The sequence below is a fragment of the Phacochoerus africanus genome, chromosome 15 (genome assembly GCF_016906955.1).
Source record: "Phacochoerus africanus isolate WHEZ1 chromosome 15, ROS_Pafr_v1, whole genome shotgun sequence".
NCBI lineage: Eukaryota > Metazoa > Chordata > Mammalia > Artiodactyla > Suidae > Phacochoerus > Phacochoerus africanus.
Window position 1 is genome coordinate 62895717 of NC_062558.1, and position 27716 is coordinate 62923432.

Below are 27716 nucleotides of genomic sequence, written 5' to 3' on the forward strand. Positions count from 1 at the left end.
AGCTGATGCCTCTTCCATTTCTCCTCTTGAACTCTGTTAAGAGAGAGGCAGAGAAAAACCTCTGTTAAAATTTAATCCACAGGAGCAGGTGTTACAGAGAAGGGTAGGTCTGTTGAATGCTTGCCAGGGAATCTAAGTCGCATCCCTCTTCTAGGCATACAATAAAGTTAGTCCACAGGGCACATGAAATCTTTCCAATTGCAGTAACATTCGAGTATGCATTGTGTTATGGGATGCAGCACAGAAATATCCCCTTTTGGCTCAGTTCCAAGTCAGCCCCACATTTCCACTCCCCGCCCCCAGCTGCCTCCCACAGGTTTGAAGATCTCACTCATTCCTGGCCCAACAGTAGTTCTGCTCTCCAATCATATTGCTGTTCCATGTCTGGTAGTCACAGGGGTGATATACGCTGCATTATGTTCCAAGAACTAATAATCTGTGAATCAGACTTAAGGCCAAATCTAGCCTTGGATCTAGGGCCAGGGGATGGGAGCAGTGAAGGTTGGCAGTGACACTGACTGGCAAGACAGCTGGAGCTTGGAATAAGATAGGAGAAGAATGACCCTTATGGGTATTTGCAAATTTCATTGCTCCCTGAACGTGGAGTAGGGAGGGTAATTGAGTGTGAGTGCCAGAAAATGTTTCACTTCCTTATCATATACATTTTTATTTGTTATATAAAGCATAATAAAATTTGGATCGTCTCATAGTTATCCAGTGAAGGAGCTAATGATATCTTGATCAACAATAAAACCTCATCATTTTCAAAACAGTCCTGTCTTTCATGCCCATATTTCATTAGGGAAGGGTTTTATACCATTATGAATATGTACCAGGTCACATATTTGCTTTCATTTTCAATTTCTTATCTCTGTCTCTTAACTAGTATTCTCTGACCTAGTGTTGGCCCAACTGTATATATAGGAACAGTTTTGAACTTGAGAATTCAATAATTGTTTGTTTTTTCCTTTGGAAAATATTTTTGTGAATATTGATAGCTTTTTGAGGCTTCACCTTCATCATATATGTCACTTCACTAACAATGTACCAGGTGTATTCTTTTAGCAGCTAGGAAGCTAAGAGGCTATTTAAGATTTGGCACCTAGGAGTTCCCTGGTGGCTCAGTGGGCTCAGCATTGTCACTGCAGTCGCTTGAGTTGCTACTGTGGTGCGGGTTCAGTCCCTGACCCGGGGACTTCCACATGTCATGGGTGTGTCAAAAAAAAAAAAAAAAAAAGATTTGGCACCTAAATTCCTAAAAGTAACGGTAAAGTACAAAATACTAAATAGGAGTTCCCATCGTGGCTCAGTGGTTAACGAATCTGACTAGGAACCATGAGGTTGCAGGTTCGATCCCTGGCCTTGCTCAGTGGGTTAAGGATCCAGCATTGCCGTGAGCTGTGGTGTAGGTTGCAGATGTGGCTCGGATCCCCCGTTGCTGTGGCTCTGGTGTAGGCTGGCGGCTACAGCTCCGATTCGATCCCTAGCCTGGGAACCTCCATATGCCATGAGAGCGGCCCAAGAAATGGCAAAAAGACCAAAGGAAAAAAAAAAGTTAAAAAAAAATTAAATAAAGCAGTGTGGGTTGGGGACTTTTGTACTGATTAGTATGAACAAAGGAGGATTTTGAAAATTGAACTTGTAAGGAGTTTCAAGTGTAAATGTCTTTATTATAGATTTTTTCCAAGCTATCTAAACCAGTGGTTAAGTTTGTAATTATAATTGCAAGATGAAAATTCCTAAAATTTTCTGAGTAATCATTTATAACATTTAGCAGATATGACCTTGTTTAACTTTTAGAAATCTTGCCTAAAACTCCTTTGCTATATTTTCTAATTTGCAAATATCATCAAGGGGCTCTGCTGTGAAAAATATAAATTGTAGAGCTGTGATGGTTTTGTGCTGAATTAGTCTTCATTGATTTCCAGGTTTTAGAATCCCTATTGTGGTTATAATGATCTAATCTGATATTTTGCCTTTTTTTTTTTTTTTGGAGAGGAACAGTGAGGTAATGGCAAAGTGAATACATTGCATTTTAATTCTTGCCTTTCTCTTCACAAATGTAACCCTTTTTTACAAACTGCAGAGAGAATCTGCCTTTACTAAGGAGTTATCATGCTGCTGTGTTGTACATCCCTAATATTCTTTAAAAGTGAGCGAAAACAGGGGTTCCTGTTGTGTCTCACCTGGTTAAGGACACAACATTGTCTCTGTGAGGATATGGGTTTGATCCCTGGCCTTGCTTAGTGAGTTAAGGATCTGCTGTTGCCGTGAGCTGTGGTGTAGGTTGCAGATGCGGCTCACATCCAGCATTTCTGTGGCCATGGTGTAGGCCGGCAGCTGTAGCTCCGATTTGACCATATGCCATAGGTGCGGCTGTAAAAAGAAAAAAAATGTGAGGGAAAATGAACAGATCAACTATCAAATTGCATATATGAGTTTTTCTAAAAAGCCAGGAATAAGAGGATATCCTGTTATTTATCGTGTCTCTTCCTGATGATGATGTTAAGTCCAATATGAGTTTCCCATTAGAAAACAAATCCAGGAGTTCCCTGGTGGCTCAGCAGGTTAAGGAGCTGGCGCTGTCACTGCTGGGCTATGGTTACAGCTGCAGCGTGGGTTCGATCCCGGGACCAGGAACTTCTGCCAGCTGTGGGTACAGCAGCCCCCCCCCCCCAAATACTAATATAAAGCGAGTTAAAGACATTTTAATATAGTTTATATTAAAACCATAGTAAAAGGAAGAGAAGTTGTTTGCACTTGTTGGGACAGTCCAGGGAGGGGAAATACAGAGGTCACACCAGCTGATAGGAGAAAGCTGTGGGGTTTTGGTTACTCAAAGTGCCTCTGCACCAGCCACAATGTGCCTGCGATGCTGGTAGAAATGCCAGCTTTGTCAGTTTCAACAGCGGGATGGAAAGGTTAGAGCCCACTTCTTTATGCTGTCCCACTTACTATCATTGCATCCTCACGACTGTGTGTGGGCACACCTGCAGGGGCGATGGCCTAAAAACACAACGACTGAGAGCATAGCTGATGGCTATGCCAATGTCTGAAGGGCTGTGAAGGGTGTGCCAGGGGAGTGGGCTGTTCCGTGTGGAAGAGGAGGAGATACGTGCGTAAAAAACTCAGGAAGCAAACCTCAGTCCCTCTAGAGAAATGCCGAGTTATCTAAGATGCAGTTTTCTAAGATGCGGTAAACTTTTATTGTATGGAGCGTTTAGAAAGGCGACATGTGTGTCCTGTCAACTCAGGAAGCTTGCAGACTGATGGAGCACGTGGCTGTGTGGATGATGGCGGAGCATGTGCTAGGGATGTTCGAGGGGGAAACAGTGATGGGAGAAGCCAGCAGAGATGCAGCTGATGAAACGTGACCCTTGGGTTGACCTTGGGTGGCACAGATTGGCCAGTGGAGCTGAGAGTGGGGCAGTGCAGTGTCCGATGGCTTCAGGCACAGAGGTGTGGAGATGGGAGGGCATAAGACCTTTAGGTGTAATGGTGAGTGTCCAGGTTGGGCTGTAGGGTGGATGACAGGAAGGGAAGGGGAGGAGAAACCACTGCGTGTGGTCCCAGCCATGAGGCCTTGAGAGCACAGCCGATAGTCCACACTTTTAATTCTGTAAGGCTGGGGAATCATGATGATGAGAAGGATGGTTTGAAGGGAATAATTTTTCACGGTTAATTTTTTTCCATGTGGGAAAGTAATACACGTTCTGTCACTAAAAATGTGGCAGTCCCGATGATAGTTTGTTTGGGAGGAGCGTTACAGAGAAGAAAGCAGGCTGGGGGTGGGAAGTTTTAAAATCTGTGGTCACCTACACGGATGGGACTATGGTGTCATTGTCATTGCAGCTTGACTTTGTAGGATGTGCCTGGCCTGATATGGGCTCTCAGTGAACCTTAATGAAGGGAAGGAAGGAAGGAGAGAATTCTGTGCCAATCCCAGGTCTGAAGTTCTTTGATATAACTGTAGAAGTGGTTCTGAAACAAGATTTCATATCATCTGTTGAAGAAAGATCTATTTCTGTAGCCAAATGATAAAAATTCGAGGATTTTTACTCTTAATAAACATGTAGGAATTTTATAAAAAGAGGTAGCTTGATTCACTTGTGTGGCCTTTCATGGACCTACCATTCTTAGTTTGTTGCTATTTTCTCCTATGTCTCTTATAATGACTGAAAGAAAGCAATTATGAACACAAATTTGGTGTCATTGGTTAGCATTTGTATTTTAAATATAATGGCTGAAATTATATTCGAAAATATAATTGTTGAGAATTTCAGAATAGAAAATAAATACCAGCTTTCAGTAATGTGAAACCAACATTGAATCCTGGAATACTTTAAAACATGCTCTCCAGGTGCCTTGATAAAATTCCATACTGCTTAGACCAGGACTTCTTAACCCTTTCAACCTTTTTTGAGAATCTGTAGATCCATTCCAAAAAATTTGCCAAAGCATATGTACACAGTTTTTGAATGTAATTATAAGTAGCTTCACAGGCAAAACAAAAATAATCTGCAGACCTTTCCTGCCCAGTAAGAAACTCTGACTTTAATTCAGTGTTTTACAGAAACCCCAATTTTGTAATTCTGAAGTTGGCCTGGAACAGATGTAGATATATATTTACAATGGTACATTTTGGGAGGAACATGTAAACAAATGCCTTTAGAGGTAAAAGTTGTATACAAGCCAAGAAAATATTAAAGAAATTTTTAAGTGTTGCTGAATCCATGCATATTTCTCAAAGTTCCTGTAAACATTACAACACATTTATCACGGAACATCTGAAGGTGCCAAGATATTTCCAGTAATGTTCCGGAGTAAACATGACCACATGATGAAAATGCATTTGCATAGCCTGTGGAGAGAGATAGGGGGTAGAAGGAAGGAGGGGGAGAGAGGATAAAAAATAAAAAGAAAATAAAGAGAAAATTATTATGGGTCTCTGCTGTAGCAGTGAAATTGACTTGTGTTGAACAATGAGAAGAAATCAATCTTAGAGTTCCTGCTGTGGCACAGTGGGTTAAGAGTCTGACCTCAGTGGCTCAGGTCACTAACGGAGGCTTGGATTAAGGATCTGGTGCAGCGGGTTAAGGATCTGGAGTTGGGGCAGCTGGGGTGTAGGTCACAGCTGCAGCTCAGATTCAGTCCCTGGTCTGGGAACTTCCATGTGCTGTGGGTGCAGCCGTAAGAGCAAAAGAAATCAATCTTTTCCAAAAAATGTCTGTCAAGACCTAAAGAATATAATTTTTAACCTATGTAAGGTCACCCTTTAAAAGTTAATGGTTTTGTGGAGAAGCAAGATAGCACGAGTACTGACTGTGGGGTCCTCCATGTCACCACCTCAACTTCAGACTCATCTTCTCATCAAAAGAAGAGGAGGACTTGGTAGAACAGGTGTCCTGTCAGTCTTAGTCGGGTGGAAAACAGAATTAACTCCAAATGATTTAAGTAAACTTGAATGAAGGACCTGCTTAGAGTAGACAGAGGAAAGGGATGAGCAAATAGTTATTAATAGGTGATGAGGCACAAAAACTGGCAATAGTTGGAAACCATGGTCACCCAAGGGCTGAAGGGTGTGGAGGGGAGGGCAGAGGATCATGAGAGCCCTGTGAGAAGGGGGCTGTGGCAAGAGGCTGCCCAGTGGGTCCCCATCATGGAATCTCAGAGCTACTCCCAGACATGCTGGCTCAGCTTCCTGGGCACAAAGCAGAGTGGAGGACAGACAGACAGCAGGCCTAGGGTGGGGGCCGCTGGACCATATCCAGGTACCATTTTCCACTCTTGAACTCCTCTGCTGAGAAGATGAAACTATTACTGCCATCCTGGTGAAACTCTTTGTTGGGGGTGGGGGGCAGCGTCCTTTGAGGTTATTATTTGCTTACATTGATGGGTGGTTTAATCACACCCTGAGGATGATACGTAAGTCATGCTTTTCTTCCTTTCTTTCTTTTTTTTTTTGGTCTTTTTGTCCTTTCTAGGGCCACACCCGCAGCATATGGAGGTTCCCAGGCTAGGGGTCTAATTGGAGCTGTTGTTGCCAGTCTATGCCAGAGCCACAGTAACGCGGGATCCGAGCCACATCTGTGACCTACACCACAGTTCATGGCAATGCCAGATCCTTAACCCACTGAGTGAGGCCAGGGATCGAACCCGCAACCTCATGGTTCCTAGTCAGATTCGTTTTAACCACTGAGCCACGACAGAAACTCCCTTTTTTTTTTTTTCCTCTTTTGTTGTTGTTGTTGTTGTAAGTCATGCTTTTCTAAGTGTCCTTGGCTGGTGGGACACATGGGAGAATCCTTTCAAGAAAGAGCACTGTACTCCCACATTACTGGAATGGTTCTTGTTTCCATTTATTTTGGAAACAATTGCTAAAGAAAAAGAGAGACGTGGCCATAAATGTTTGAAAGAATTCCATGTGCAGTTAGCAGTGGCCATAAACATATGGCCCTTGCAGACTGTTTGGACTCTGCTCCAGCTGTGCCTGTCCATTGCATTTGACCCCATCATTATATAGTCTTGCTCTGGTTTCACCAGGAAGTCTGTGTTCAGGGCCAAAGGATATTCACAAAATATCAAGGGTTGATGGCACAACAAATTAAAAGAGGTAGAGTTCAGAAAATGCCTGGCAAGAAGCCTGTCACAGAATCATAAATGAGAAAGAAGGAACTTTTCTAATTGAGAAAGCACTGTTGTCATAATCATTGACGTTTTTAAAGGTCTCGATTTTTAAGAGAATTCTTTTGAAACGTCGTGCTTGGATAACAGAGAGTTCCGACTTAAATACGTTTTGTTTTAAAGTACGAGGATATCATTGGAGCAAATTGCTTTCAGATTTTAAAGATCCAGACAACATTCTTTTAAGGTATGAATAGATTTTCCACATTATAAATGTATACTTTTTCATGCCATACAGAAGAGCCTGAAGCATAAAATAAAATAAAAATTATCTATGACCTTTTAACTTAGAAATAATCACTGTCAATTTGCTTGTTCTCCTTTTTATTCCACCAGTGAATATATGTGTATCTTTAAAATGAAACTATGATATTGTGAGTGTTTATTAATATTTCCAAATTGCTCTCCAGACATTTTGCCCTAATTTTTCCATCCAGACCATGTTAGTTTGTGTAACTATAAAATCCTTGTTAGCCTTATGATGTTTAACATCTTTTCCAGTTTTATGAATAAAAATATTATTTAGTAGGGTTGAATTTTATTCCTGTTTATGTATTTAGTGGCCATTTTTCTATTACATTATCTATCCATGTCTTTTGCCCATTTTCCCATGGGACATTTAGTGGTTCTTTTTTCCCCTTGATCTAGAGAAGTTCTTCTATGGAAACAAATTTATTTAAGAAGATCAGATTTCTTGTTAGGAGATGGAGGACTGATTGGTCACCCTTGTCAGGTGATGTTTATTTCCTGTGATTTTTTTTTTTTGGTCTTTTTAGGGACACACCCGAGGCACATGGAGATTCCCAGGCTAGGGGCTGGGTCAGATCGGAGCTACAGCTGCTGGGCTATGCCACAGCCACAGCAACGCCAGATCTGAGCCAGCCTCGTCTGTGACCTACACCACAGCTCACGGCAACACCGGATCCTTAACCCACTGAACGAGGTCATGGATCGAACCTGTCCCCATGGATGCCAGTCAGATTCGTTTCTGCTGAGCCACGCAGGAAATCCTATTTTATGTGATTTTGATGAGAAGCCCCTCCATTCTTGCTCTCAAAAGGCAAGCCAGTTTTAAAACACTGAACTCTCAAATTTGTCATTATTTAAGATATTTAAGCAGGAATATTACCTTTGGATAAATGTTTAGGGAATCCTGATTTAGAGCTTGATAGGCCTCAAGGTAACTTTGGATATTAAGAACAATAAAGGACCATTTTAATGTTATTTGATAATTATCCCCCCCAAGATATAAATCTCTTAAGATTGAGAGATTCATACCCTTGGTTCCTACTTACTTGAAACAGTTACCCAGAAAGTATGAGAGACAAACAATATACAGAATGATACAAAGTTGGAGACAGAGGTATGACTGTTGTTCCTGTATTAATGGTCTGTAGACAGTGAGAGGAAGAAGAAAGGATTGGCTGATAGGCATTTTCAGAATAATTTTCGGTCAGGCTCATTTACCTGATAATAGGTACTTTCATTTTTTGTGAAAATTACTTTCTTGAGATCATGAATACAATCAAAATGGTCTTTAATGCCCAGAGTCATACAAACCCCTAATTACCTACTCTCCGGTATCATCTGTAGAACGTGCTCACTGGATTTTAAAACAAAGATGAGAAAAGTGGAGAATTTTAATGCCGGTCTCAAGCTAGTAAGTTATCTTTAGAACTGAACTCCTAAGAGTTTTGCTGTTTCTTCCATAAACCTTTCATTGTGTCTCAAATATTCAGAAGACACAGTCTCAGTTTTTGACGTTTCTTCTCTCAGTAGGCCAGAAATAAAAGAGACCGTGAATGTGGCGTGACAGGGTCACGTCTTCATTTATAGGACTTCCCTGGTGTAACGGGTGTGAACTCTTCAATGCGTGGCCACTTTCCTGTGGCGGCCACCAGCAGTTCTGTGTTAAGACGTTGCATGAATGGCCCCAGCTGTTGTAAGATGGGACAGTCCAGCCTGGGCACGGATTACAGAATTTGGGGTTTAGATCCCAGGGAGTCTTGCTGGGACCTGCCACGAACACTGTGAACACTAGTATTCTTTGGAGAGAGAATGAAGATGAGTCACTTCTGGCTCCTGGAAGTTCTTGCATAACTTGCTGTCATCTCAGGACTGTTTTCTGAGGATGTGCTTTCCTGGCAAAGAAGTCTCCATCCCCACTTTAGCACTCCCTCCTTTATCAAGTGGACCACTGAGCATCCACTCCAGAGGGCTGGTATTCAGTCCAGCCGGCTTTTACGTGCCCCTTCCTCACCCTTGGTCCCTGCATTATTGCTTTTGTCGTGCCCTGGGGCTTGGGCTTTGTTCCCACCATTGCAGAGTTGTCCACGTGTAGCTCCTACCTAGTGAACGTTCTCCCCAGTGTAACCTGGCACCACCATGCTTACTGTCGAACTGTTGTGTACAAACCATCCAGACAATTCCAGATCTCCTCCTGGCGCTTACTCTCCCTTTCCTTCTCAGTATCCTCTTCCTTATCTTTGGAGTATCGAGCTCGGATGCCACAAGGCTTCAAGAAACTAGTCGAGTTAGGCCTTGTGTTTTTAACATTTCTTTGTTCACCCTTCGTGTTCCAAGGCTAGATTTCTCTTGCACTTGGGATTTTTTCCTCCCTCCCTCTCTACCTGAACGGCAACTCGGCATTTATGCTTGGAGTTCAGTTTACACTGCATAAGATAAGATGGTTTATAAAATAAGGTCATTATCCCTTTTCCAGTTCTCACACTCCTTAAATACATCTGTTCTTGATTTTCTCATCTGTTATGCCTCCAGTTTGCTTTTTACTTTGTTTGCATTTCATTGTTTTTCTCTGAGATTATTTCTTGGTTTTTGCTGAGTCCCTAAAACCCTGTTTCTGATTAAACAAATAGTGTTGATAAAGCACATCGGAATCTTAACAGAAAAGAAATATGTGCCCAATTTACCTCCTTCATCTCTTATGCCTTGTTTCCTCCTAAAGTTGAAACCTCAGTGGAGAACATTTATAACAACATATTATCATTGTGTTTTGAAACTCTTTTATTGCTGGTTTTGTTGGAAATGCTGGTATTCCATGAGCGAAAACTCTGGTATATCTTCCAGCTCGATTTGGATTTTCTCAAACTGATAGCTCTTTTATCCCAACTTAATAAAGGGTCCATACGCGCCATCCTGATCTGTGAATACACCCTCTCCTTTTGTTAGCAAGAGCTTTGCCTGAAGAGTTCTTTACAGTAGTGGTGAGGGCGCTTCATCTCCAGTCACGACCAAATAGTTGAACTGAAAAATATCTTGAGGAACTTGCCACGCTTTCTGTCTTTTGATTTGCCTGCATCATCTATGCCATTGGTCACCTATGCCATTGTCATGTCAAGAAGGCACTTTCTCTGTTGAGCATGGTTTCATTCTTCCAAAAGAATTTTGACAGGAAGTTACCTAAGGGGCACCATGATGTATAAACTGATTGTGGGTCCCAATGGAAACATTGTCTTCTCGTGGAAACTAGGTTTTTGAATTTATTTATTTATTTATTTTTCTTTTTTTTTTTTTATAAATTTATCATGGACTTGGGGAATAGACTTGAGGTTTTTGAATTTAAAATGCATTTGCTTTTCCCATCTCACTGTCCATCCCTCTTCTCTTCTAGTTGACTAGTAAGGAGATTATTTTTGTTCTTGTTGTTGTTTGCTTTAAAATAAGGTAAATAAGGATGAGCTTATACCTTAAGCTAAAACAACACAGGCATTTAGGAAATGTCTCCAACAGGTGAATTGATTTTTTTCTCAATTCAAGTTATATTATCTGACTGTTTCGGCTGCTCACCGACATTTTGCCTTAAATTCTTACAGCTTGGGCTCTTACACCCCCTGTCCAAATATACTCCTTGCCCTTTATTCTCATTTTATTGGAATTCTTGTCAAAGAGCATTCCTTGAAAGGATCTGGAGTCTATATTACTGGCTATGAAATAAGCTTAAAGTGCATTGACTTCCTGTTACTCTGTTTGGTTCTTTTACAGTCATTTCCAATTAGGTTTCATGTGTCAGTTCAGGTTTTCCCTATCGCTTGATAAGGTACATATTTTTACTTCCAAAAAATGTGATATTGGTATATTATTTGACCCATATAACATTTTTGTCTAAAAAGGAAAGCCTATTTTTCAAGAAGTCAGAGGGAAACTCTTTAGTTTCACAGAATAATATGGGCTGTGGCCAGTTTAATTCACTTTTGCTGATCAGCAAAGTGACTTTCCAGCCTAGAGGAAAAGTGATCAAAATAGCAGATGTGTTGGATGGTTTCTTACTTTGAACTGTAACATGGTTCAAACAGGGCTTGAGGTAGGATCCCATCTCTGCATGGGGTTGTCACTGCATGTGTTTTATGCCTACAAGCACCTTCTACAGGAGCTGCCAGTGGGGGGACCGCTGAAGTTCATCTACTTTGATATACAGTTCCACATACCTAGCCTATGAAAAACAGAAGGAAAGCCTGAGCTGCCATCTGAAGCCAGTATGGCTCTGTCACCAGGGTTCTAAGGCCAGTCTTCCTCCGGTCAGAAGCAGGTGGCTGACTCAGACATATTTGGGTTGACTTCTTGTATCCCAAGTTTCCTGGAAACATTTTAGATGGTGGTGTCTTTGGTGTGAGCCACTTATCATGAGATACCAAAAAAAAAAAAAAGGAAAATAAATCTGTTTTTATGAGGTTAGTTTTATTTAAGGACCTGATAGTACTGCTTTATACCAAAGACATTTAGATTTACGAGAAGGTGTAAAAATGATCTGACCAAACTCCATTATTATTATTATTATTATTTGGAGAAAGCATACTCCAGAGATTCAATGACCTTTCGAAGGTAACAGAGCTTTTATTGCTCTGGGTGCTGAATTGGGATTCAGAACCCAGCATCGTCACAGCAGAGCCTCCATGTTTTCCCCACAGCATGAAGGGAATCTGTAGCTGAGGTAGAGGAAACTTGAGACCTTCCCTGTGGTATTGGCTGGCTTTTCCCAGCATCTCCGTGTGTGATCCAGGTCAGCCAGTGCCCTGGAGGTGTGGAGGGCTTTTTCTGAGATTTGATGTATATTGGCTCTTTGACAAAATTCTTACCCTAGAGCCAAAGTCTTCCTTACAAAAAAATTTGGCCATTCCTACTTTGGAGCTACTTGCCAACGGTGGATATATTCCCAATGGTTGGAGGGCATTTCAGAGGAAGTTGAAATTCTCTGCCTGTCAACACCCACCACTCCTAACAGTGTTGACAGACCCGGCCCCAGCCACTGTCCTTGGTTACACAGGTTTAAAGGCTAATAAGACTCTTTAGGAAGAACACGACATAAAAGTGAAAAGAGCTCCAAGCCAAAAGAAAGTGGATTGTGGCCACTGGTGTTTTCTTCTGTATTTAAGGCCAGTTTGTCAGTTTTGTTTATATGTATGAATGTACCAAAAGCCATCCTGATTTTAGGCCTTGATATAGAACTTCTCTGTATAAACAAAAACATAGTTATAATATGTTGTCTTTTATTTTGGGGGTGTTTTGGGCGGGAGAAATGGGGTTCGTCAGCCAAGGGATTTGCCTTTGTTTTTCTCCAAGAGAATGCTAAGAATGAAAGCACTGCTTTGAATTTTTCTGATTGAATGTTTCACTCAACAGCACTCAACCATGGCGGCAGGAAAGTGGTTACAAACATCATTGGTGAAACATGGGTGGCTTAAATTCATCCTGTGTCAATAGCACATTACTTTCTGTAGCATAATAGATGCAATGAAATGGCTGACATGAGTATTTTTGATAGATTTTTGTGGTGGAATAGGAATGAGATGGAAAGGAGGTTTAAGCTTGAGGAGAGAAGGGAAAGACAATAAAATATTCACTAATGTTTCCAGGAATGGGACTGTTTCCAAGGATGGAAAACCAGAGAGGAGAAACCAGAATCCCAAGAGATAATCTTTTAAAACCATAACTTAAGCTCACATAAGCATCCCAACTCTTTGAAATATTTATCTTTCTGAAGATATGGTTTGTAGCATGTTCTTACGAAAACAGCTGTTGCCTTATCAAGTCTTTATGCATTTCCACATGGAGTCATAAAAAACCTTTTTTTTTTTTCTGCCAGGTTTAGCTTTTTTGCAGAGTACACATATGAAATACCCACATCATGCCCATGTCCATACAGCCCCATGGCACCTACTGAAGGTTGGATCACAGTCTGGTTTTCTCCTCTTCCATAGGATGACACCAGAGAAATGTGAGCAGATTGATGGGGCAGGAATCTAAAAACCAAACATCTGGATGCATATCTGACAGTTCTCTGTATTTGTATGGAGGTACTGAGATCAGAGTATTTGAAATCAAAATTATGTTGGGAAGTACAGGACCCATGGTCATCTTGGATGTGAGGTTTAGACTCTTGCCACAGATTTCCATTTCCCCCCCACCCCCCCGCCCGTATTTGTCCATCTCCAAACACAGGGGAGCCATCCTCTCTTCCCCAACAGTTTACTGAGTGTCTGCTTCTTGTTTGGCACTGTGAAAGTTACACAACCAGTTAAGATAAGCCCTGCATTCAGAGAGCTTGAGGGTTGATTGTACAGCCATCAGTATTTTTTTGAGAGCAATGTCTTAAAACATCCATGCCCAAATTAGAGTAGTCCTTCAAAGCAGTTAGTTTTGGGGAGCGGGGAGGCTGCACACTCATTTCCTTTCTTCACCATCTTCCATCACTCTCCATAGCTGACTTTGTCCTGTTTTTATGTTTATTAATATGGTTCCTACTTTGATTTTTCTTCTCTCCATCAAGTATTTCCAGGATGGGTCTGAATGAAAGCTTCGTCCCTTGTGGTGTTACCTGGACAAGCTAGGACGGGAAACTGTAAAACACTCGTTGAGAGCAGGGAATCATATTTCAGGATTTGAGATGAGCGCATTAGGTTCAACCTGAAATAAGAGCCCACATCCGGTATATGCTTTTTCAGCCAGAACCAAGAGGGAATGGAAAATACAGTACCACTGGCTACGTTGGCACTCTGAGCCAGAGTTTTGTTGTGTTTCTCCGCACATAGGAGACCTGGTTATTTAAAGAACCATTTTCCTAACGATTGTTGATTTGAGTCCTGGAGACAGTTTGATGATGACAGTGTTGTGTCGCTGTGGGTACATCTTTAATTGATATTTTTGGTCACTAGATGGTGCTCTTTCACTTTTGGTCACTATATGGGCTCTTTCACAGGTTCCCTTCACGTGAAAGATGGTGCTTTTTCACTAAATAAAATGTGGGATTTTTTTTTTTTTAATTGAGGCTTTTGCTTTTTATTTTGTTTATTGTTCCATTGATGTAGAGATGGTGGAAAATCAAATTCCTTCTTAAATTGGATATGAGGTTTCCTGCCCCTCTACAGATACACAGGAATTTTAATGTGATTATCCAGCCTGTAAAGTTTTCAGATTTCATACCACGCAATACTTACTGTTAATTTATTTTGTGAGAAAATACATTTTTTTCCCCTATAGAAGTGTTTTATGCTATATATTCTTGACTGGTACATAAATGATTACAATTACTTTTTTTTTTTTTTTTTGCTTTTTAGGGCCACACCTGCAGCATATGGAGGTTCCCAGGCTAGGGGTCCTATCAGAGCTGCAGCTGCTGGCTCATGTCAGAGCCATAGCAATGCTAGATCCGAGCTGTGTCTGCAACCTACACCACAGCTCACGGCAACGCCGGATCCTTAACCTACTGAGAGAGGCCAGGGATCGAACCCACAACCTCATGGTTCCTAGTTGGATTCGTTTCTGTTGCGCCACAACGGGAACTCCGAAGTTACATTTTTTATGTGGTTTAAGCTGCTATGTCCAGTACCTGATTTAGGAATCCCTTGGGAAAACAAAATGCCGATTGCCAGGTTCTGGAGATTCAGGAACCTATATTGTGGCAAGTGAGTCTGATAAGCAAGTATGCTTGAGACACACCGGGCTCTAATCCCCCACTGCAGGAGTGAGCATTTTTAGTAGACAGTCATATCAGCGTCAGCCTATGGTAATTCAAATGCAAGTGCAAGATAGTTGAGCCCGAAGTTTTGGACATAGACAGCTCTTTATGTAAATATTGCCTCTAGGAGTTGTAATGGATATAATAAGAATTATTCAAGAGAACATTTGTTTGCATAAGTATGTTAAAGGTGGTGAGAGTCTTACACAAAAAAGATGGCCTCTGTTAAGATGCGCTGAGGAACAAGCAGTGTGAACACATCTCACAGCTGTGGCGTGGAGGCTCTTCAGCTTGTGGTAGTTGCACATCCATTTTGCCCTACTTGTATTTAGGCTCCTCACCTTATAATTCCTGAGACTTAAAACGTTTTAGAACATTTTAACCAACCTTAAGGTCTTTGATCTTCACAATGTCCCTTTCACAGTGTCAGAGGAGGGATTAATGAATGGGCTAAAGGGAAGTGCCTAAGGCAAGAGCAGCCACCCCGGAGAGACAGTCTGGGAGCGGGTAGTGGCTGGAGGTGATGGCAGGGACTCAAATTAAGCACAGCTGTGGGGAGGTCTCCCCAGCAGGCCAGACACATTCCTGAGCTGCGATTGCTCCATCCTGCTCCTTAGAGCCGGTGGGTGGGTAGCTTCAGAAAATGATTTCTTCCTTCTTCCCATCCTTCATGTCTCTCTCTCTCTCTCTATCACACCTTGTAAATCATGGCCTTGTTGACTATGAGGTAGGTGGAGCTGGGAAGGGTAGATCGCAATTTCAGAAAGCATGTGTACTTTGATAAATTCTACACCGGGTCCTTTAAATGTCTTATCCTAGTTTACCCTGGCTTAGAAGGTCTCAGGCAGAACTGCTTGCTAATTGTGAACGTTGCTGGGCAAACACTGGCCGACTCTGCCGTTGACCTGAGCAAATGAAGTCTACTTAGCAGAGAAGGCAGCGTGCTGTGTAGGCAGTCAGTAAGATTGCCGTGATTAATGGTGTCGACGGTGACGATGATAAGTTCTGGGTTCTTTGGCTTTATCACTAAAGCTAATGGTCTAGAATGTTCAGCTACCCCAGGAGGATCTCAGTCTCTGTCAGGCTAACCTGTACAGTAGTAAAACACCTAGGTTGCTGGGGAGACTTGAAAACCTGATGAAAGAGAAAACCCGATGAAAGAGAAAACCCAAGCGGCACATCCCACCCAGGAGTTGGTGCTGAGGTCTCCCTGCACCTGGAAGATCCTGGCTTAGCCAGCTGCCTGTCTCCCTTAATTAAGCCTTATTTTCTCAATGAGGCCTAAGGCCCCTGCCCTTTCCTGTAGCTGGTCCTCCTGATCCTTTGTCTGGTTTTCCTTTTCCTTTTTTTTTTTTTGTAACACTTAAATGTCTTAATATACTAGTTCATTTATTTATTTGTCCTTTTTTGTCATTTTTTTTTTCTTTGTATTTTCCAGGGCCACACCCGTGGCATATGGATGTTCCCACGCTAGGGGTCCAGTCGGAGCTATAGCCACTGGCCTACACCAGAGCCACAGCAACGCGGGATCTGAGCCATTTCTGCAACCTACACCACAGCTCATGGCAATGCCAGATCCTTAACCCACTGAGCGAGGCCAGGGATCGAACTTGAAACCTCATGGTTCCTAGTCGGATTTGTTAACCACTGAGCCATGACGGGAACTCCTCATTTATTTATTTGCTTGATTTTTGCCTCCCTGTACAAGACTGTAAGCTCCATGTGAAGAAGGGTCTTTTTTCATCACTGATACATCCTCAGCCCCTGGAATAGTGTCCAGTACATAGCAGAAGTTCAGAAAATATTTGCTGAATGAATGAAGGTTTTCTTGGATAGCATTCTCTGACAGTAATAAACAATAGACATAGAATATATTTTGTCACTTCTTTAGTACTAATTCTTTAATTTTTTTCTTTTTAGGGCCACACGTGTGGCATATGGAAGATCCCAGGCTAGGGGATGAATCAGAGATGCCCCCGGCCTACACCACAGCCACAGCAACACGGGATCTGAGCCATGTCTGTGACCTATACTACAGCTCATGGCAATGTAAGGTCCTTAACCCACAGAGTGAGGCCAGGGATTGAACCCACATCCTCATGGATACTAGTCGGGTTCATTACCACTGCGCCATAATGGGATCTCCTTTAATACTAATTCTGAATAAATATTAAATATTCCTGAATGAAGATCAAGTTTTTTTTTTTCCTGTCAACCTTAAACCATAAGGATATCTTTTAAATTATCCCATAAAATATGCATCCAGAGTTGGAAGACATTGGATCATAATAAACAAGCCCTGAATGGTTTTCCGGGGCAAGTTGTTAAAGTGCCCTGTGCCTTAGTTTTCTCTGCAAACAACCTCAAAAACCTGTGGTATAGATGAAAACAGTCAGTGCATTTTAAGCCTTAGAACAGGGGCTGGAATGTAGCAGGAGATGAGACAATAATAGACCCTTCACTTATTTAAAAAATAATTATATGATATATTTATTTTGCAATTAACTTAAAACGGGTTAGCCAGTGTTCAGAAGGAAAAAAAGCATAGATAAAGGCATAATTTGGGTATTTTCCCTCTTTCTGGTTTCATTACAGTGACAACATACCTAGAATGAATGAAATACTGACTTTATTATGGAATCTCTTTTCTTATATTGTAACATCAGTTTTAAAACAGAATTTGGGGGTTTCATGTGAGCCTTTTGTTTTTGGTTTCTTATAGATCCCCACATTAAGGTTTCTGGAAAGAAAGAAGATGTTAAGGAAGCCAAGGAAATGATCATGTCTGTCTTAGACACAAAAGTAAGTGAATGTTAAGGACACTCAGAGGTCAGAACCTTGTCTCTGCAAGGGCTGCTTCATGCTGTTATGCAAGAACCATTTGGAGAAGAAAAACCAGGAGGAAGTAATGGTGGGTTCTAAAATAAGCACGTGTGATTCTACAGTGGATGTAAAAGTCCTGTTTAAAATTTGAATAGGTTCTTTCATGCTGGGTAATTGAAAAGCATTCTCTCTCTCTCTATATATATATATATACACATATGTATATATATTACCATTTTCAGAAATAGATATTGATTAGTACAGAGTGAGTAATAAAGATTGCAGGAATTAGCCTATTTGCTTTTTTTTCTTTTGTCTTTTTAGGGTTGTACCTGTGGCAAAGGGAAGTTCTCAGGCTGGGGGTCGAATCGGAACCTCAGCTGCTGGCCTACGCCACAGCCACAGCAATGCCAGATCTGAACCACGTCTGTGACCTTTACCATAGCTCATGGCAATGCCAGATCCTTAACCCACTGAGCAGGGCCAGGGATTGAACCTGGGTCCTCATGGATTCTGGTCGAGTTGTTACTGCTGAGCAACAATGGGAATACTGCATATTTGCCTTTATGATGCCAGTAGCAAACCAGAATAATCTTCTGTATAGCTATGTGTGTGTGATGGCATGAAATTTGACAATTTGTCTGCTCCATTATCTCTCTTTACCAAATACTGTAGAGAGAGACAACAGAGAAACTAAAATATATAAAAATTTTACGTATTTGTGAGAATTTATTTTAATAAACACTTCCAAATCACTTACTATATGCCAGGCACTTAGCTGCACACTTTACAAATATTAATTTAATCCTCACAACTAACTCAGCACAGAGATGTTAGGCAATTGGCACAGGATCTAATAGCTGGTAAGTGGGGACCCTGGATTCCAAGCCAGACTGTCTGGTACTTAACTACTGTGTTTTTGCCACCTGCTATTTCATTGAAATGCTTTCTGATCTCTTCCTCTTTATTTCTTTCCTTGTTCCTTTTTGTTGTTGCCATTGTTCTTTTTTACATTTTTAAGCATTATTCACCTTATAATTACTATTAACGATTTTAGAATATCCCCCAAAAGAATATTTAGTTTTCCTCTTTTTAGAGGTTAACTAAAAGAAGAACTAAGTTTCAAAACCAAAGTATTTGCTGGATATATACTTAAAATAAGAATTCAGAAGATGTGCCGCTGTTGATTTTCTGAACATCCTTGTGTATTTTGACTTTTTAATTTTACTGTGTAAGGACTGAAGAGTTCCTCAATAGCAAATTTGTAAATGAGAAAGAATTTTCATGTCAGTCTTTATAATTTTATCACACTAAATTTTCCCAAATTAAATACATGGACTCCTATGACTGCAGTTATTCACTGCATCTTAGAATTTTACATTTTGCTTTAATATCACTAATCTTACACTGTCTACAAGTTTACTTAAGCCGTTTTACTGCTAGAGATGTATACTTTGTGATGTGTACCTTACTCCTTGCTACCAGCAAGAATAATAGATCTACTTTGTAAAATTTGACATATGGTAAAAGAGGAGTTGTGAAAATGTTTGTAAATACTTTTTTTAAATTGAGTTTGGAGTTTTGTTTTTTTTTTATTTTCCCACTGTACAGCAAGGGGATCAAGTTATCCTCACATGTATACATTACATTTACATTTTTTTTCCCCCAGCCTTTCTTCTGTTGCAACATTAGTATCTAGACATAGTTCTCAATGCTACTCTGCAGGATCTCCCTGTAAATCTATTCTAAGTTGTGTTTGATAAGCCCAAGCTCCGGATCCCTCCCACTCCCTCCCTCTCCACAGGAAAGAAAATCATGGACTTGGAAAACAGACTTGTGGCTGCCTGATGGGAGAGTTTTACTTTTATTTCTAGTTTTCTATCATTGTTCAGCTTTCTACTAACGTTTTCATCTGTTTTGAGTTATTTGTATTGTTTCATGAATAATATCTATTAAAGAAAAAAAGGAGTAACTTATTTATAATTGTGCCTAGTTTTAGTTAAATACTACTTTCCAGAAAGTTATCCTGGTAAAGAGTTTATCTTTCTATTTCTCCTGACAAATGTGTCTTTAATTGAAAAAAATTTTTTATTAGCCAAAGAAAAATAGAAATTGAAAAATTTATAGATTAAGATGATCTTATTAAGAAATCGGTAAGCTCTCCCACTGGGTCACTTTTCATGAATCTTATTCCTTTGGAGGAAGAGTGTTTTTAGGAGTTGTTCCTGTATTTTTTGTACATCAAGAAATAATACATTATTTCCACATAGAGCAATCGGGTCACCTTGAAGATGGATGTTTCACATACCGAACATTCTCATGTCATCGGCAAAGGTGGCAACAATATCAAAAAGGTGATGGAAGAGACAGGATGCCACATCCACTTTCCAGATTCCAACAGGAATAACCAAGCAGAAAAAAGCAACCAGGTGCTTTGTCTTTTCCCGTGAACTTTTACAGAATGAATTAGAACTTCAGTGTTCTGTATGCATGTTTTTTTAGGAGCCGAGAACAGGAGTGATGGTGAAGAAGGCAGGTGGTGTGGATCGCATGTCCCCTTCTAAGGAGATGGCCAGGGCTCTGCTTTTTTTTTTTTTTTTTTTTTTAAAGAGATGAGCTGTAGATGAACCATAAATTCCTGATCCCCCAATGGTTGATAGAGGAGAGGGCAGAATGTCATGGTGACATAAATCGAAATCCCTGTGGAAGGGTGCCCAAGGCCTGTGAGTTAGGATTGGACCATGCACCTGTCCATTGCTGGAATTTTGGCTGCAGCCTCACCCAGGTGGTCCTGCAGGCTACTCCAGATCACCTTCTGAAAGGGGGTGTCCACCTTCCTCACGTGGACTGAATTGTGTCTCTATTTTATGCACATTTTTTCTTTCTTTTTCTTTTTCTTTTGTTTGTCTTTTTGCCTTTTCTACGGCTGCACCCACGGCATATAGAGGTTCCCAGGCCAGGGGTCTAATTGGAGTTGTACCTGCCGGCCTACACTAGAGCCACAGCGATGCGGGATCGGAGCCACATCTGCAACCTACACCACAGCTCACAGCAATGCCGGATCCTTAACCCACTGAGCAAGGCCAGGGATCGAACCCGCAACCTCATGGTTCCTAGTAGGGTTCGTTAACCACTGAGCCACGACGGGAACTCCTATACACATTTTTTCTAGTTCTTGTGTTTGGAAACAAATGGAATTCACCTGTCTCCATGAAAACCCTTACCTGAAGAGTAGATAGCATAATTTGGGTTGTTTGGAGATTTTCTCTCCTCTGATCACAGTACTAGAAATTCTGTTGGCTGCAAAGATGAATAAGATGAAGTCCTTTCTCAGAGCAAAGTGGGACAGGAACTAGATGGAAATCCATGGTAAGAAGCAGGAGTAGTAATCAAGATATTTGATGGCAGTGTGGCAGGCGTGGCCCATGAGTGTCTTGTCTTGAAGCCCCACCCCCAGCCCTAAGGCCAAGAGTAAAATTCTCTAGTTGATGGATCACAGGAAAGCCCAAGAGATCCCAGGAGAGGGCTGTTGGAGCAACAGCATAAAGAGGTTTATTATTTTGAGAACTTAGGGCAATAGTATTGTGGCACATTGGTGTCCATCTCATAGGCAGAGAGTTTAAACAAAAGAGAAATTATGAAGGGGGCAGGATAGCCTCGTGGGGACTGTGAGGTTTTAGGTACGTCCAGGAGGTGATGTAGATCAGTTGACACAAATCACCAGACCTCCTTAAAATGCAAATTCTGATTAAGTCGGTGTAGGTTCAGGTGGATGCCTTCGATCTTTCATTTTTTAACAAACTCCCAGATAAAAGCAATGCTGTTTGGTCCTGAATTGCTTTTTGAGTAGTGAGGATGTAGATAAGTGGAAAAGCAGATGTGGGTTCAATTACAATCAATCTAACTCTGTGTTTTCTTTCTTTCTTTCTTTTTTTTTTTTTTTGTAGGTATCTATAGCAGGACAACCAGCAGGAGTAGAATCTGCCCGAGTTAGAATTCGGGTAACTGTTTATTCCTCTTAGTACTGTAAATCCGTGTCAGTGAGATTTACATTGTAAGGCAATACAAATATCCTAATTGATCAGTTTATAACCAAATCATATGTTCAACATGTAGGACATACTGACAGAAGTTATTTTAATGTATGGAAGATGTTTGTTAGAGACCTTCTGGATTTTATCTGGCTCGGTTCCTCTGATGATTTTGAAACAATCAAAAAGATGCCTGAGGAAAAATACCACAGGCATTTCAAGTTACAAACTCTCAGGTTTCATAAAAGGCTCCTTTCATTTAAAAAACTTTATATAGTCTACTCAAGCTTATGGCTGTAATAAAAGCTTCATGTTTTAAAATTCCATCTTCAGGAGTTTCCTCACAGTGCAGTGGGTTAAGGATCCAGCTTTATCACGGCAGCAGCTTGGGTGATAGCTGTGGCCTGGGTTTGATTCCTGGCCTGGGAACTTCCACATGCCATGGGCTTGGCTGAAAAGAAAAAAAATTCTATCTTCAGAAAAGATTGAATGAATTAGGAGTTCCTGTTGTGGCTCAATGAAAACGAATCTGACTAGTATCCGTGGGAATGCGGGTTTGATCCCTGGCCTCACTCAGTGGGTTGGGGATCCTGTGTTGCCATGAGCTGTGGTGTAGGTCACAGATGTGGCTCGGATCCCGAGTTGCTGTGGCTGTGGCGTAGGCCGGCAGCTACATCTCTGATTCGACCCCTAGCCTGGGAGCTTCCATATACCTCAGGTGCAGCCCTAAAAAATTTTAGAAAAAAGAATGAGTGAATTACACGCCTCTCTAAATGTCCAGTGAATTAACGCTGTGCTCTGGGTTCTCTTAATTTCATTTTAGGAGCTGCTTCCTTTGGTGCTGATGTTTGAGCTACCAATTGCTGGAATTCTTCAACCAGTGCCCGATCCTAATTCCCCCTCTATTCAGCACATATCCCAAACGTACAACATTTCAGTGTCATTTAAACAGCGGTCCCGAATGTATGGTGCTACTGTGATAGTTCGAGGGTCTCAGAATAACACAAGTGCTCTGAAGGTAAGTGATTTAGATAATTGTGAACATTGTAGATGCACACACCCTGCAAGTTTTGTTTTTTTAATTTCTTTTTTCTCTATTTCTTTTCTCTTTTTTGCTTTTTTAGGGCCACACCCTCAGCATTTGGAAGTTTCCAGGCTAGAGGTTGAATTGGAGCTACAGCTGCTAGCCCTTGCCACAGCCACAGCAAGTCAGAATCCCTCTGAGCGAGGCCAGGGATCAAACCTGCGTCCTCATGGGTAATAGTTGGATTCGTTTCCGCTGCACCACAATGGGAAGTCCCTATTTTTTCATTTTTAAAGTTTTATTGAAGTATAGTTGATTTACCATATTGTGGTGATTTCTGCTCTACAACAGAGTGATTCACTTATACATATACATACATCCATTCTTTTTTTTTTTGCAAATTTTTCTGTAAAGGATTTTAGGACTGATTTGTTTTCCAGGATTTTTTTCTTATATTATGTTCTCGTTTTTGAAACGTGTTGAATGTTTCCATAGCTGTGAGAAGTGCAATAGAATCTTTTCCTTTCATGTGGGTGGTTATTGTAGAGGCTTATTCTTCCCCCACTCCTTCCTCATAGGAAGGAACAGCCATGCTGTTGGAACACCTTGCTGGGAGCTTGGCATCGGCCATTCCCGTGAGCACGCAGCTAGACATTGCAGCTCAACATCATCTCTTTATGATGGGTCGAAATGGAAGCAACATCAAACATATCATGCAGAGAACGGGTGCTCAGATCCACTTTCCTGATCCCAGTAATCCACAGAAGAAATCCACCGTCTACCTCCAGGGCACCATTGAGTCTGTCTGTCTTGCAAGGCAGTATCTCATGGTAGGTTTACTGAAATGAATGCTCCAACTTGCTTACCTCTTTGGGTACCATTATGTTGCTGCACATACTGTACCATTGTGGTATTTCTGGAAGCACTTTGGAATCCTGGGCAAATAAGTAAGTTTCTTGGTAAAAGAAAATAAAGTGAAAGTAGTAGATACATAGTGCCTCACAGACTTAATTTCATTATATCGGTGAGTAATTTTCTTGCAGTAACTTAGACTAAACACAGAAGCGGTCACAATGAAATAATTGGCTATATTTTGTGAAAGGTGGTTATTTTAATCTGACATGTAGTATATGCATTTGACAAAGACAGTCTTCTGTTTAAACAGAAAAATTAAAAAGTGCCTTTAAAATGTGACCCTCAAAGACATAAATTTTGGGAGCCTGAAACATTTGAACATTTAATAAATCTCTGACACAATTTTAAAAATGCTAATTAAGCCATGAATTTGAGTGTCATGCACTGAAGAAAAATATCTGAGTTATATAATTTACCACTGCTTCCAATTTATAATTTGCAATATTTCTGAACTTTCTACATTCATTTAAAAACCCAGTGTGTGGGTTGATGTGTAGTAACAAAATGGACCAACATACTGTGGACTCACAAGTATTCTTATTAAAAACACCATAGTAGTCTCCTGTTCAGGCTAGACCTTTAGTGACATTTGAATTCATAAGCTTCAGGCGTGACCTTTGCTATTATTAACTTGCAGAATTTGTTTTTGAGAAACTTTCAGAAAATCCGGATTCGTGTTGTTGATTCCATTCCTCTGACAGATGAGAATTTATTATAGTCATTAAGGATTATAACATATAATTTTAAGAAATTAATTTTACTGTGAATGATTTTTTTTGTGCCAAGCTTACCTAAGCTACTTTTAATATGCCACTAGTTAGCGTATTTGTATCCAAAGATTATTATGATCATTCTTCATATTTTCTTTTTTGCACATTTCAAGTTCTTTAGATATTACTTTGAGTTCAGTGAACTTCACAATTATTATGTGCAGCCATGAATTCACATTCATACTTTGATCATACCAGCCAAAAATACAGACGTGCATGAGACATACTGTTATTTTTGTATGATATTGAAAGACGTGAAGGAGGGATAAATTAAAAGGCTTTAACTTATATTTTAAATACAAGCACTTTTTAAAAAAAAAAAATAGCATTGTCCATACAAACATCACTTATCCAGATGGAACCTGGTGCATCAGGGGAAAAAAGTGCTAAATCTGCTGTGCCAAAAAAATGAGATAGTTAAAAGAAGGTACAAAAGGAGTTCCTGTTGTGGCTCAGTGGGTTAAGAACCTGACTAGTATCCATAAGGATGCAGGTTTGATCCCTGGCCTCATTCAGTGGGTTAAAGATTTGGGTTGCTGCAAGCTGCTGCATAAGTTGCAGATATGGCTCAGATCTGGCGTTGCTGAAGCTCTGATTCGCCTCTAGCTCAGGAAATTCCATATGCCACGGGTGCTGCTATAAAAAGAGAGGGGAAAAAAATAAGGAACAGGAGCAGTTTTCTCCAAAAAGGAGGTAAGATCAGAAGAGAAGTAGAACTTGGGTTGGTGGAGAAGACTTTTGAGTGAAAATATGGATATAGAGAAGCTGTTTGAAAGATAGACAAGAGGCTGGTCTAACTTGGAGGAAGAGTGGGCACATAAACCTGTGATTGCACAAGCAGAGCCAGCTGCAATGTGGAGATTTTGAAATGCTGATATGTGTTAAGCTTTCATGCAGGAGACAATAAAAAGCCACCACCGTAAGTCTTTGAGCTAGGGCATAAGATTAGTACCCTTGATGTGGTTGAGAATCTAGTTTCTGCCATCACTAAGAAGACTGAAGTCAGAGAGTGGAGAAACCTTCCAAGGTGGACAGTAGGAAAAAATTCAGGGCCAAAGAATCAGAAATATAAGACATGTTTTTGTCCTCCAAAAAATAGTTTCTGTCCCTCAACATTATTTCCACACTAGCCTTCTAAGCTCTGTAAAGGTATATAATTTAGCTTTAATGCTTTGGTTTCCTCTTTAAAGCTATAAAGGGTTGTGCTGTCTGTAGGCATGTTAAATTATTGGGTATTTTTCCTGCTGCAGAGCACTGGGAACTATATCTAGTCACTTATGATGGAGCATGATGGAGGGTAATGTGAGGAAAAGAACGTATATGTGTATGTGTGACTGGGTCACCTTGCTGTATAGTAGAAAATTGACAGAACACTGTAAACCAGCTATAATGGAAAAAAATTAAAATCATTATTAAAAAAAACTATTGGGTGAGTAACTTTTTACCTCCCACACTTTGTGTTGTGACATTTCCTAGGGTTGTCTTCCTCTTGTGCTGATGTTTGATATGAAGGAGGAAATTGAAGTCGATCCGCAGTTCATTGCTCAGTTGATGGAACAGCTCGATGTCTTCATCAGTATTAAACCAAAGCCAAAACAGCCGAGCAAGGTTGGTCCAGGGTCTGGACCCAAAGAGAACCATGTATCATATCATGCTCTGTATGGTTTTATTTTCATATAAATGTGTATTTGCATGTACCTGGAGCTAAATAGTCTATATAATATATATCATGTATATATGTGTTATATTTAGTTATTTCATATAAATTTGTAACATTCATCACTGATCATTTTCTTTGTGTGTGTGTTGACTTTGAGCATCCATTTATGACCATTATTTTAATTACATATATGGGAAGGAAGGAGAAAACTCTTTGTACTGATTTGCAGTCTGGTAATTTCAAGCTTTACTAAGCTGCCAGAGGGTTGATGAGATTAAAGACTAAATGCCGTGTATGTGTACAGGTCCAATGAAATGCAAAACATACTTGGTTTACCTCCTATTTGTGAGAGACTGTGGTCGCCCTGGAAGTTAAAGACCAGGTGCCTGTTCTCTTTCATAAATACTTTAAATAATGAAGTGTCCCCAGTTCTGCCTTCTCAGAACTTCTCCTCTAAGATATTGCAGAATTTCAGTCATTACATATACTGTCAAAACTTAATGGGATAATTTTGATGATATTAAGTGCTAGTGAGAACGTAAAGAAAGAGAAATGTTCCTACATTCAGTTGTATAAATTGGCACCACCACTTTGAAGAGCAGTTCATGCCCAATAAGCAATCACACTGCAAGTACTGATACCCTATCCCTAGCAGTGCTGCCTCTAGTTAGACACGCTGAAGAAAACCTTTGTAGCAGAAGTCAAAGGACAAGAAAGGCGTTGAATAAAAAGAGCATGTTGCATAATAATATGTACTAAATAAGAACATTTATGTATATTTTTATTATAGTAGGTGAAACACCAAACAGTGTGCCTTCCATTTTTAAAATTTCTAAACTAGAATTTTATCATATATGCCTATGTGCACATGGCATGTATATACTATGTATTACAGTATACAGTTTGGTAGAGATGTAGATAACGTGGGCTTCAGTGTCCAACATAAAAAACCATCATGCCTTCTTCAAAAGAAAACTTTAAAGGAAGACATAGGATTGATTTTAAATGAACTTGATATATTGAGTTTAGAGAATAGGACAAAAAGTTGATGTATTATGAAGCTTCATGCTTGACTAATTTGAGTTGACTCAGAGTGACTGTCTAAATGATATAGACAGAAGAGACTTTTGAGGACTTGGGCGTGTTGTGATGGACAGGCATGGAAGATTGCTGGAGTGCAGCAAGAAGTGAGCAGAGGTCAGGGGAAAACAGATAGTGAGAACTCTGAAAGCTTGCAGGGTCCCAGGACTGTCCCATTATGCATCGCTGGCCCCGAGGCTGACAACTGCTCTGCTTTCTCGGCCACACATTTTCTTTATTGTCCATTGGAAACTTTCCTCCTTGGGTTCACATTTCCAATTTTCTAGATGAGTCCATTGAGGGGAAAAAAAAAAGATTTACTGTCTGAAAATTTATTTTACCGTAAACTTTGCTGTAGATATGTCATCAGTGAGAAATAATGGTACCTTTCAAGGTCTACTAGTTAACTAGTAGGCTATAAATGTCAAATGTAAGTGACTGTTAGGATGCAGTCTGTATATGGTGATAGGTTTGATTTGTTTGGTGAAGATGAGATGAAGGCAGGAAAGCTTTAATGTAGAAACCAGTGATGTAAACACGAATGGGCTGCAGAGACAGATGGACCCAGGTTCTAGTCCTCTAGCTGCTCTGTGACCTTGGGTAAGGCCCTTATCCTCACTGAACATGAAAAATAATTCCACCCAATAAAGTTTTGCAGAAATTAGAATGTGTATGCAGCTTCCATCACAGTGCCCGGAACACAGGACACACCCAGTGAATGTTAACTAACATTTAAGATTTTACCAAAAAGGAGAAA

The 27716-nt window shown here is 40.5% G+C and overlaps 1 protein-coding gene across 3 annotated transcripts in view; it reads left to right on the plus strand.

The window, feature by feature from the left end:
* BICC1 (BicC family RNA binding protein 1) overlaps positions 1-27716 on the plus strand; it is a 331704-nt gene that overhangs the window by 259594 nt on the left and 44394 nt on the right. For all 3 annotated transcript variants that reach the window (XM_047760273.1, XM_047760276.1, XM_047760274.1), the window contains exons 4-9: positions 17379-17458; positions 19750-19908; positions 21427-21480; positions 22334-22528; positions 23113-23364; positions 25696-25827. In XM_047760273.1, coding sequence (XP_047616229.1) covers positions 17379-17458; positions 19750-19908; positions 21427-21480; positions 22334-22528; positions 23113-23364; positions 25696-25827 — 872 coding nt within the window. The remainder of the gene's footprint in view (positions 1-17378; positions 17459-19749; positions 19909-21426; positions 21481-22333; positions 22529-23112; positions 23365-25695; positions 25828-27716) is intronic.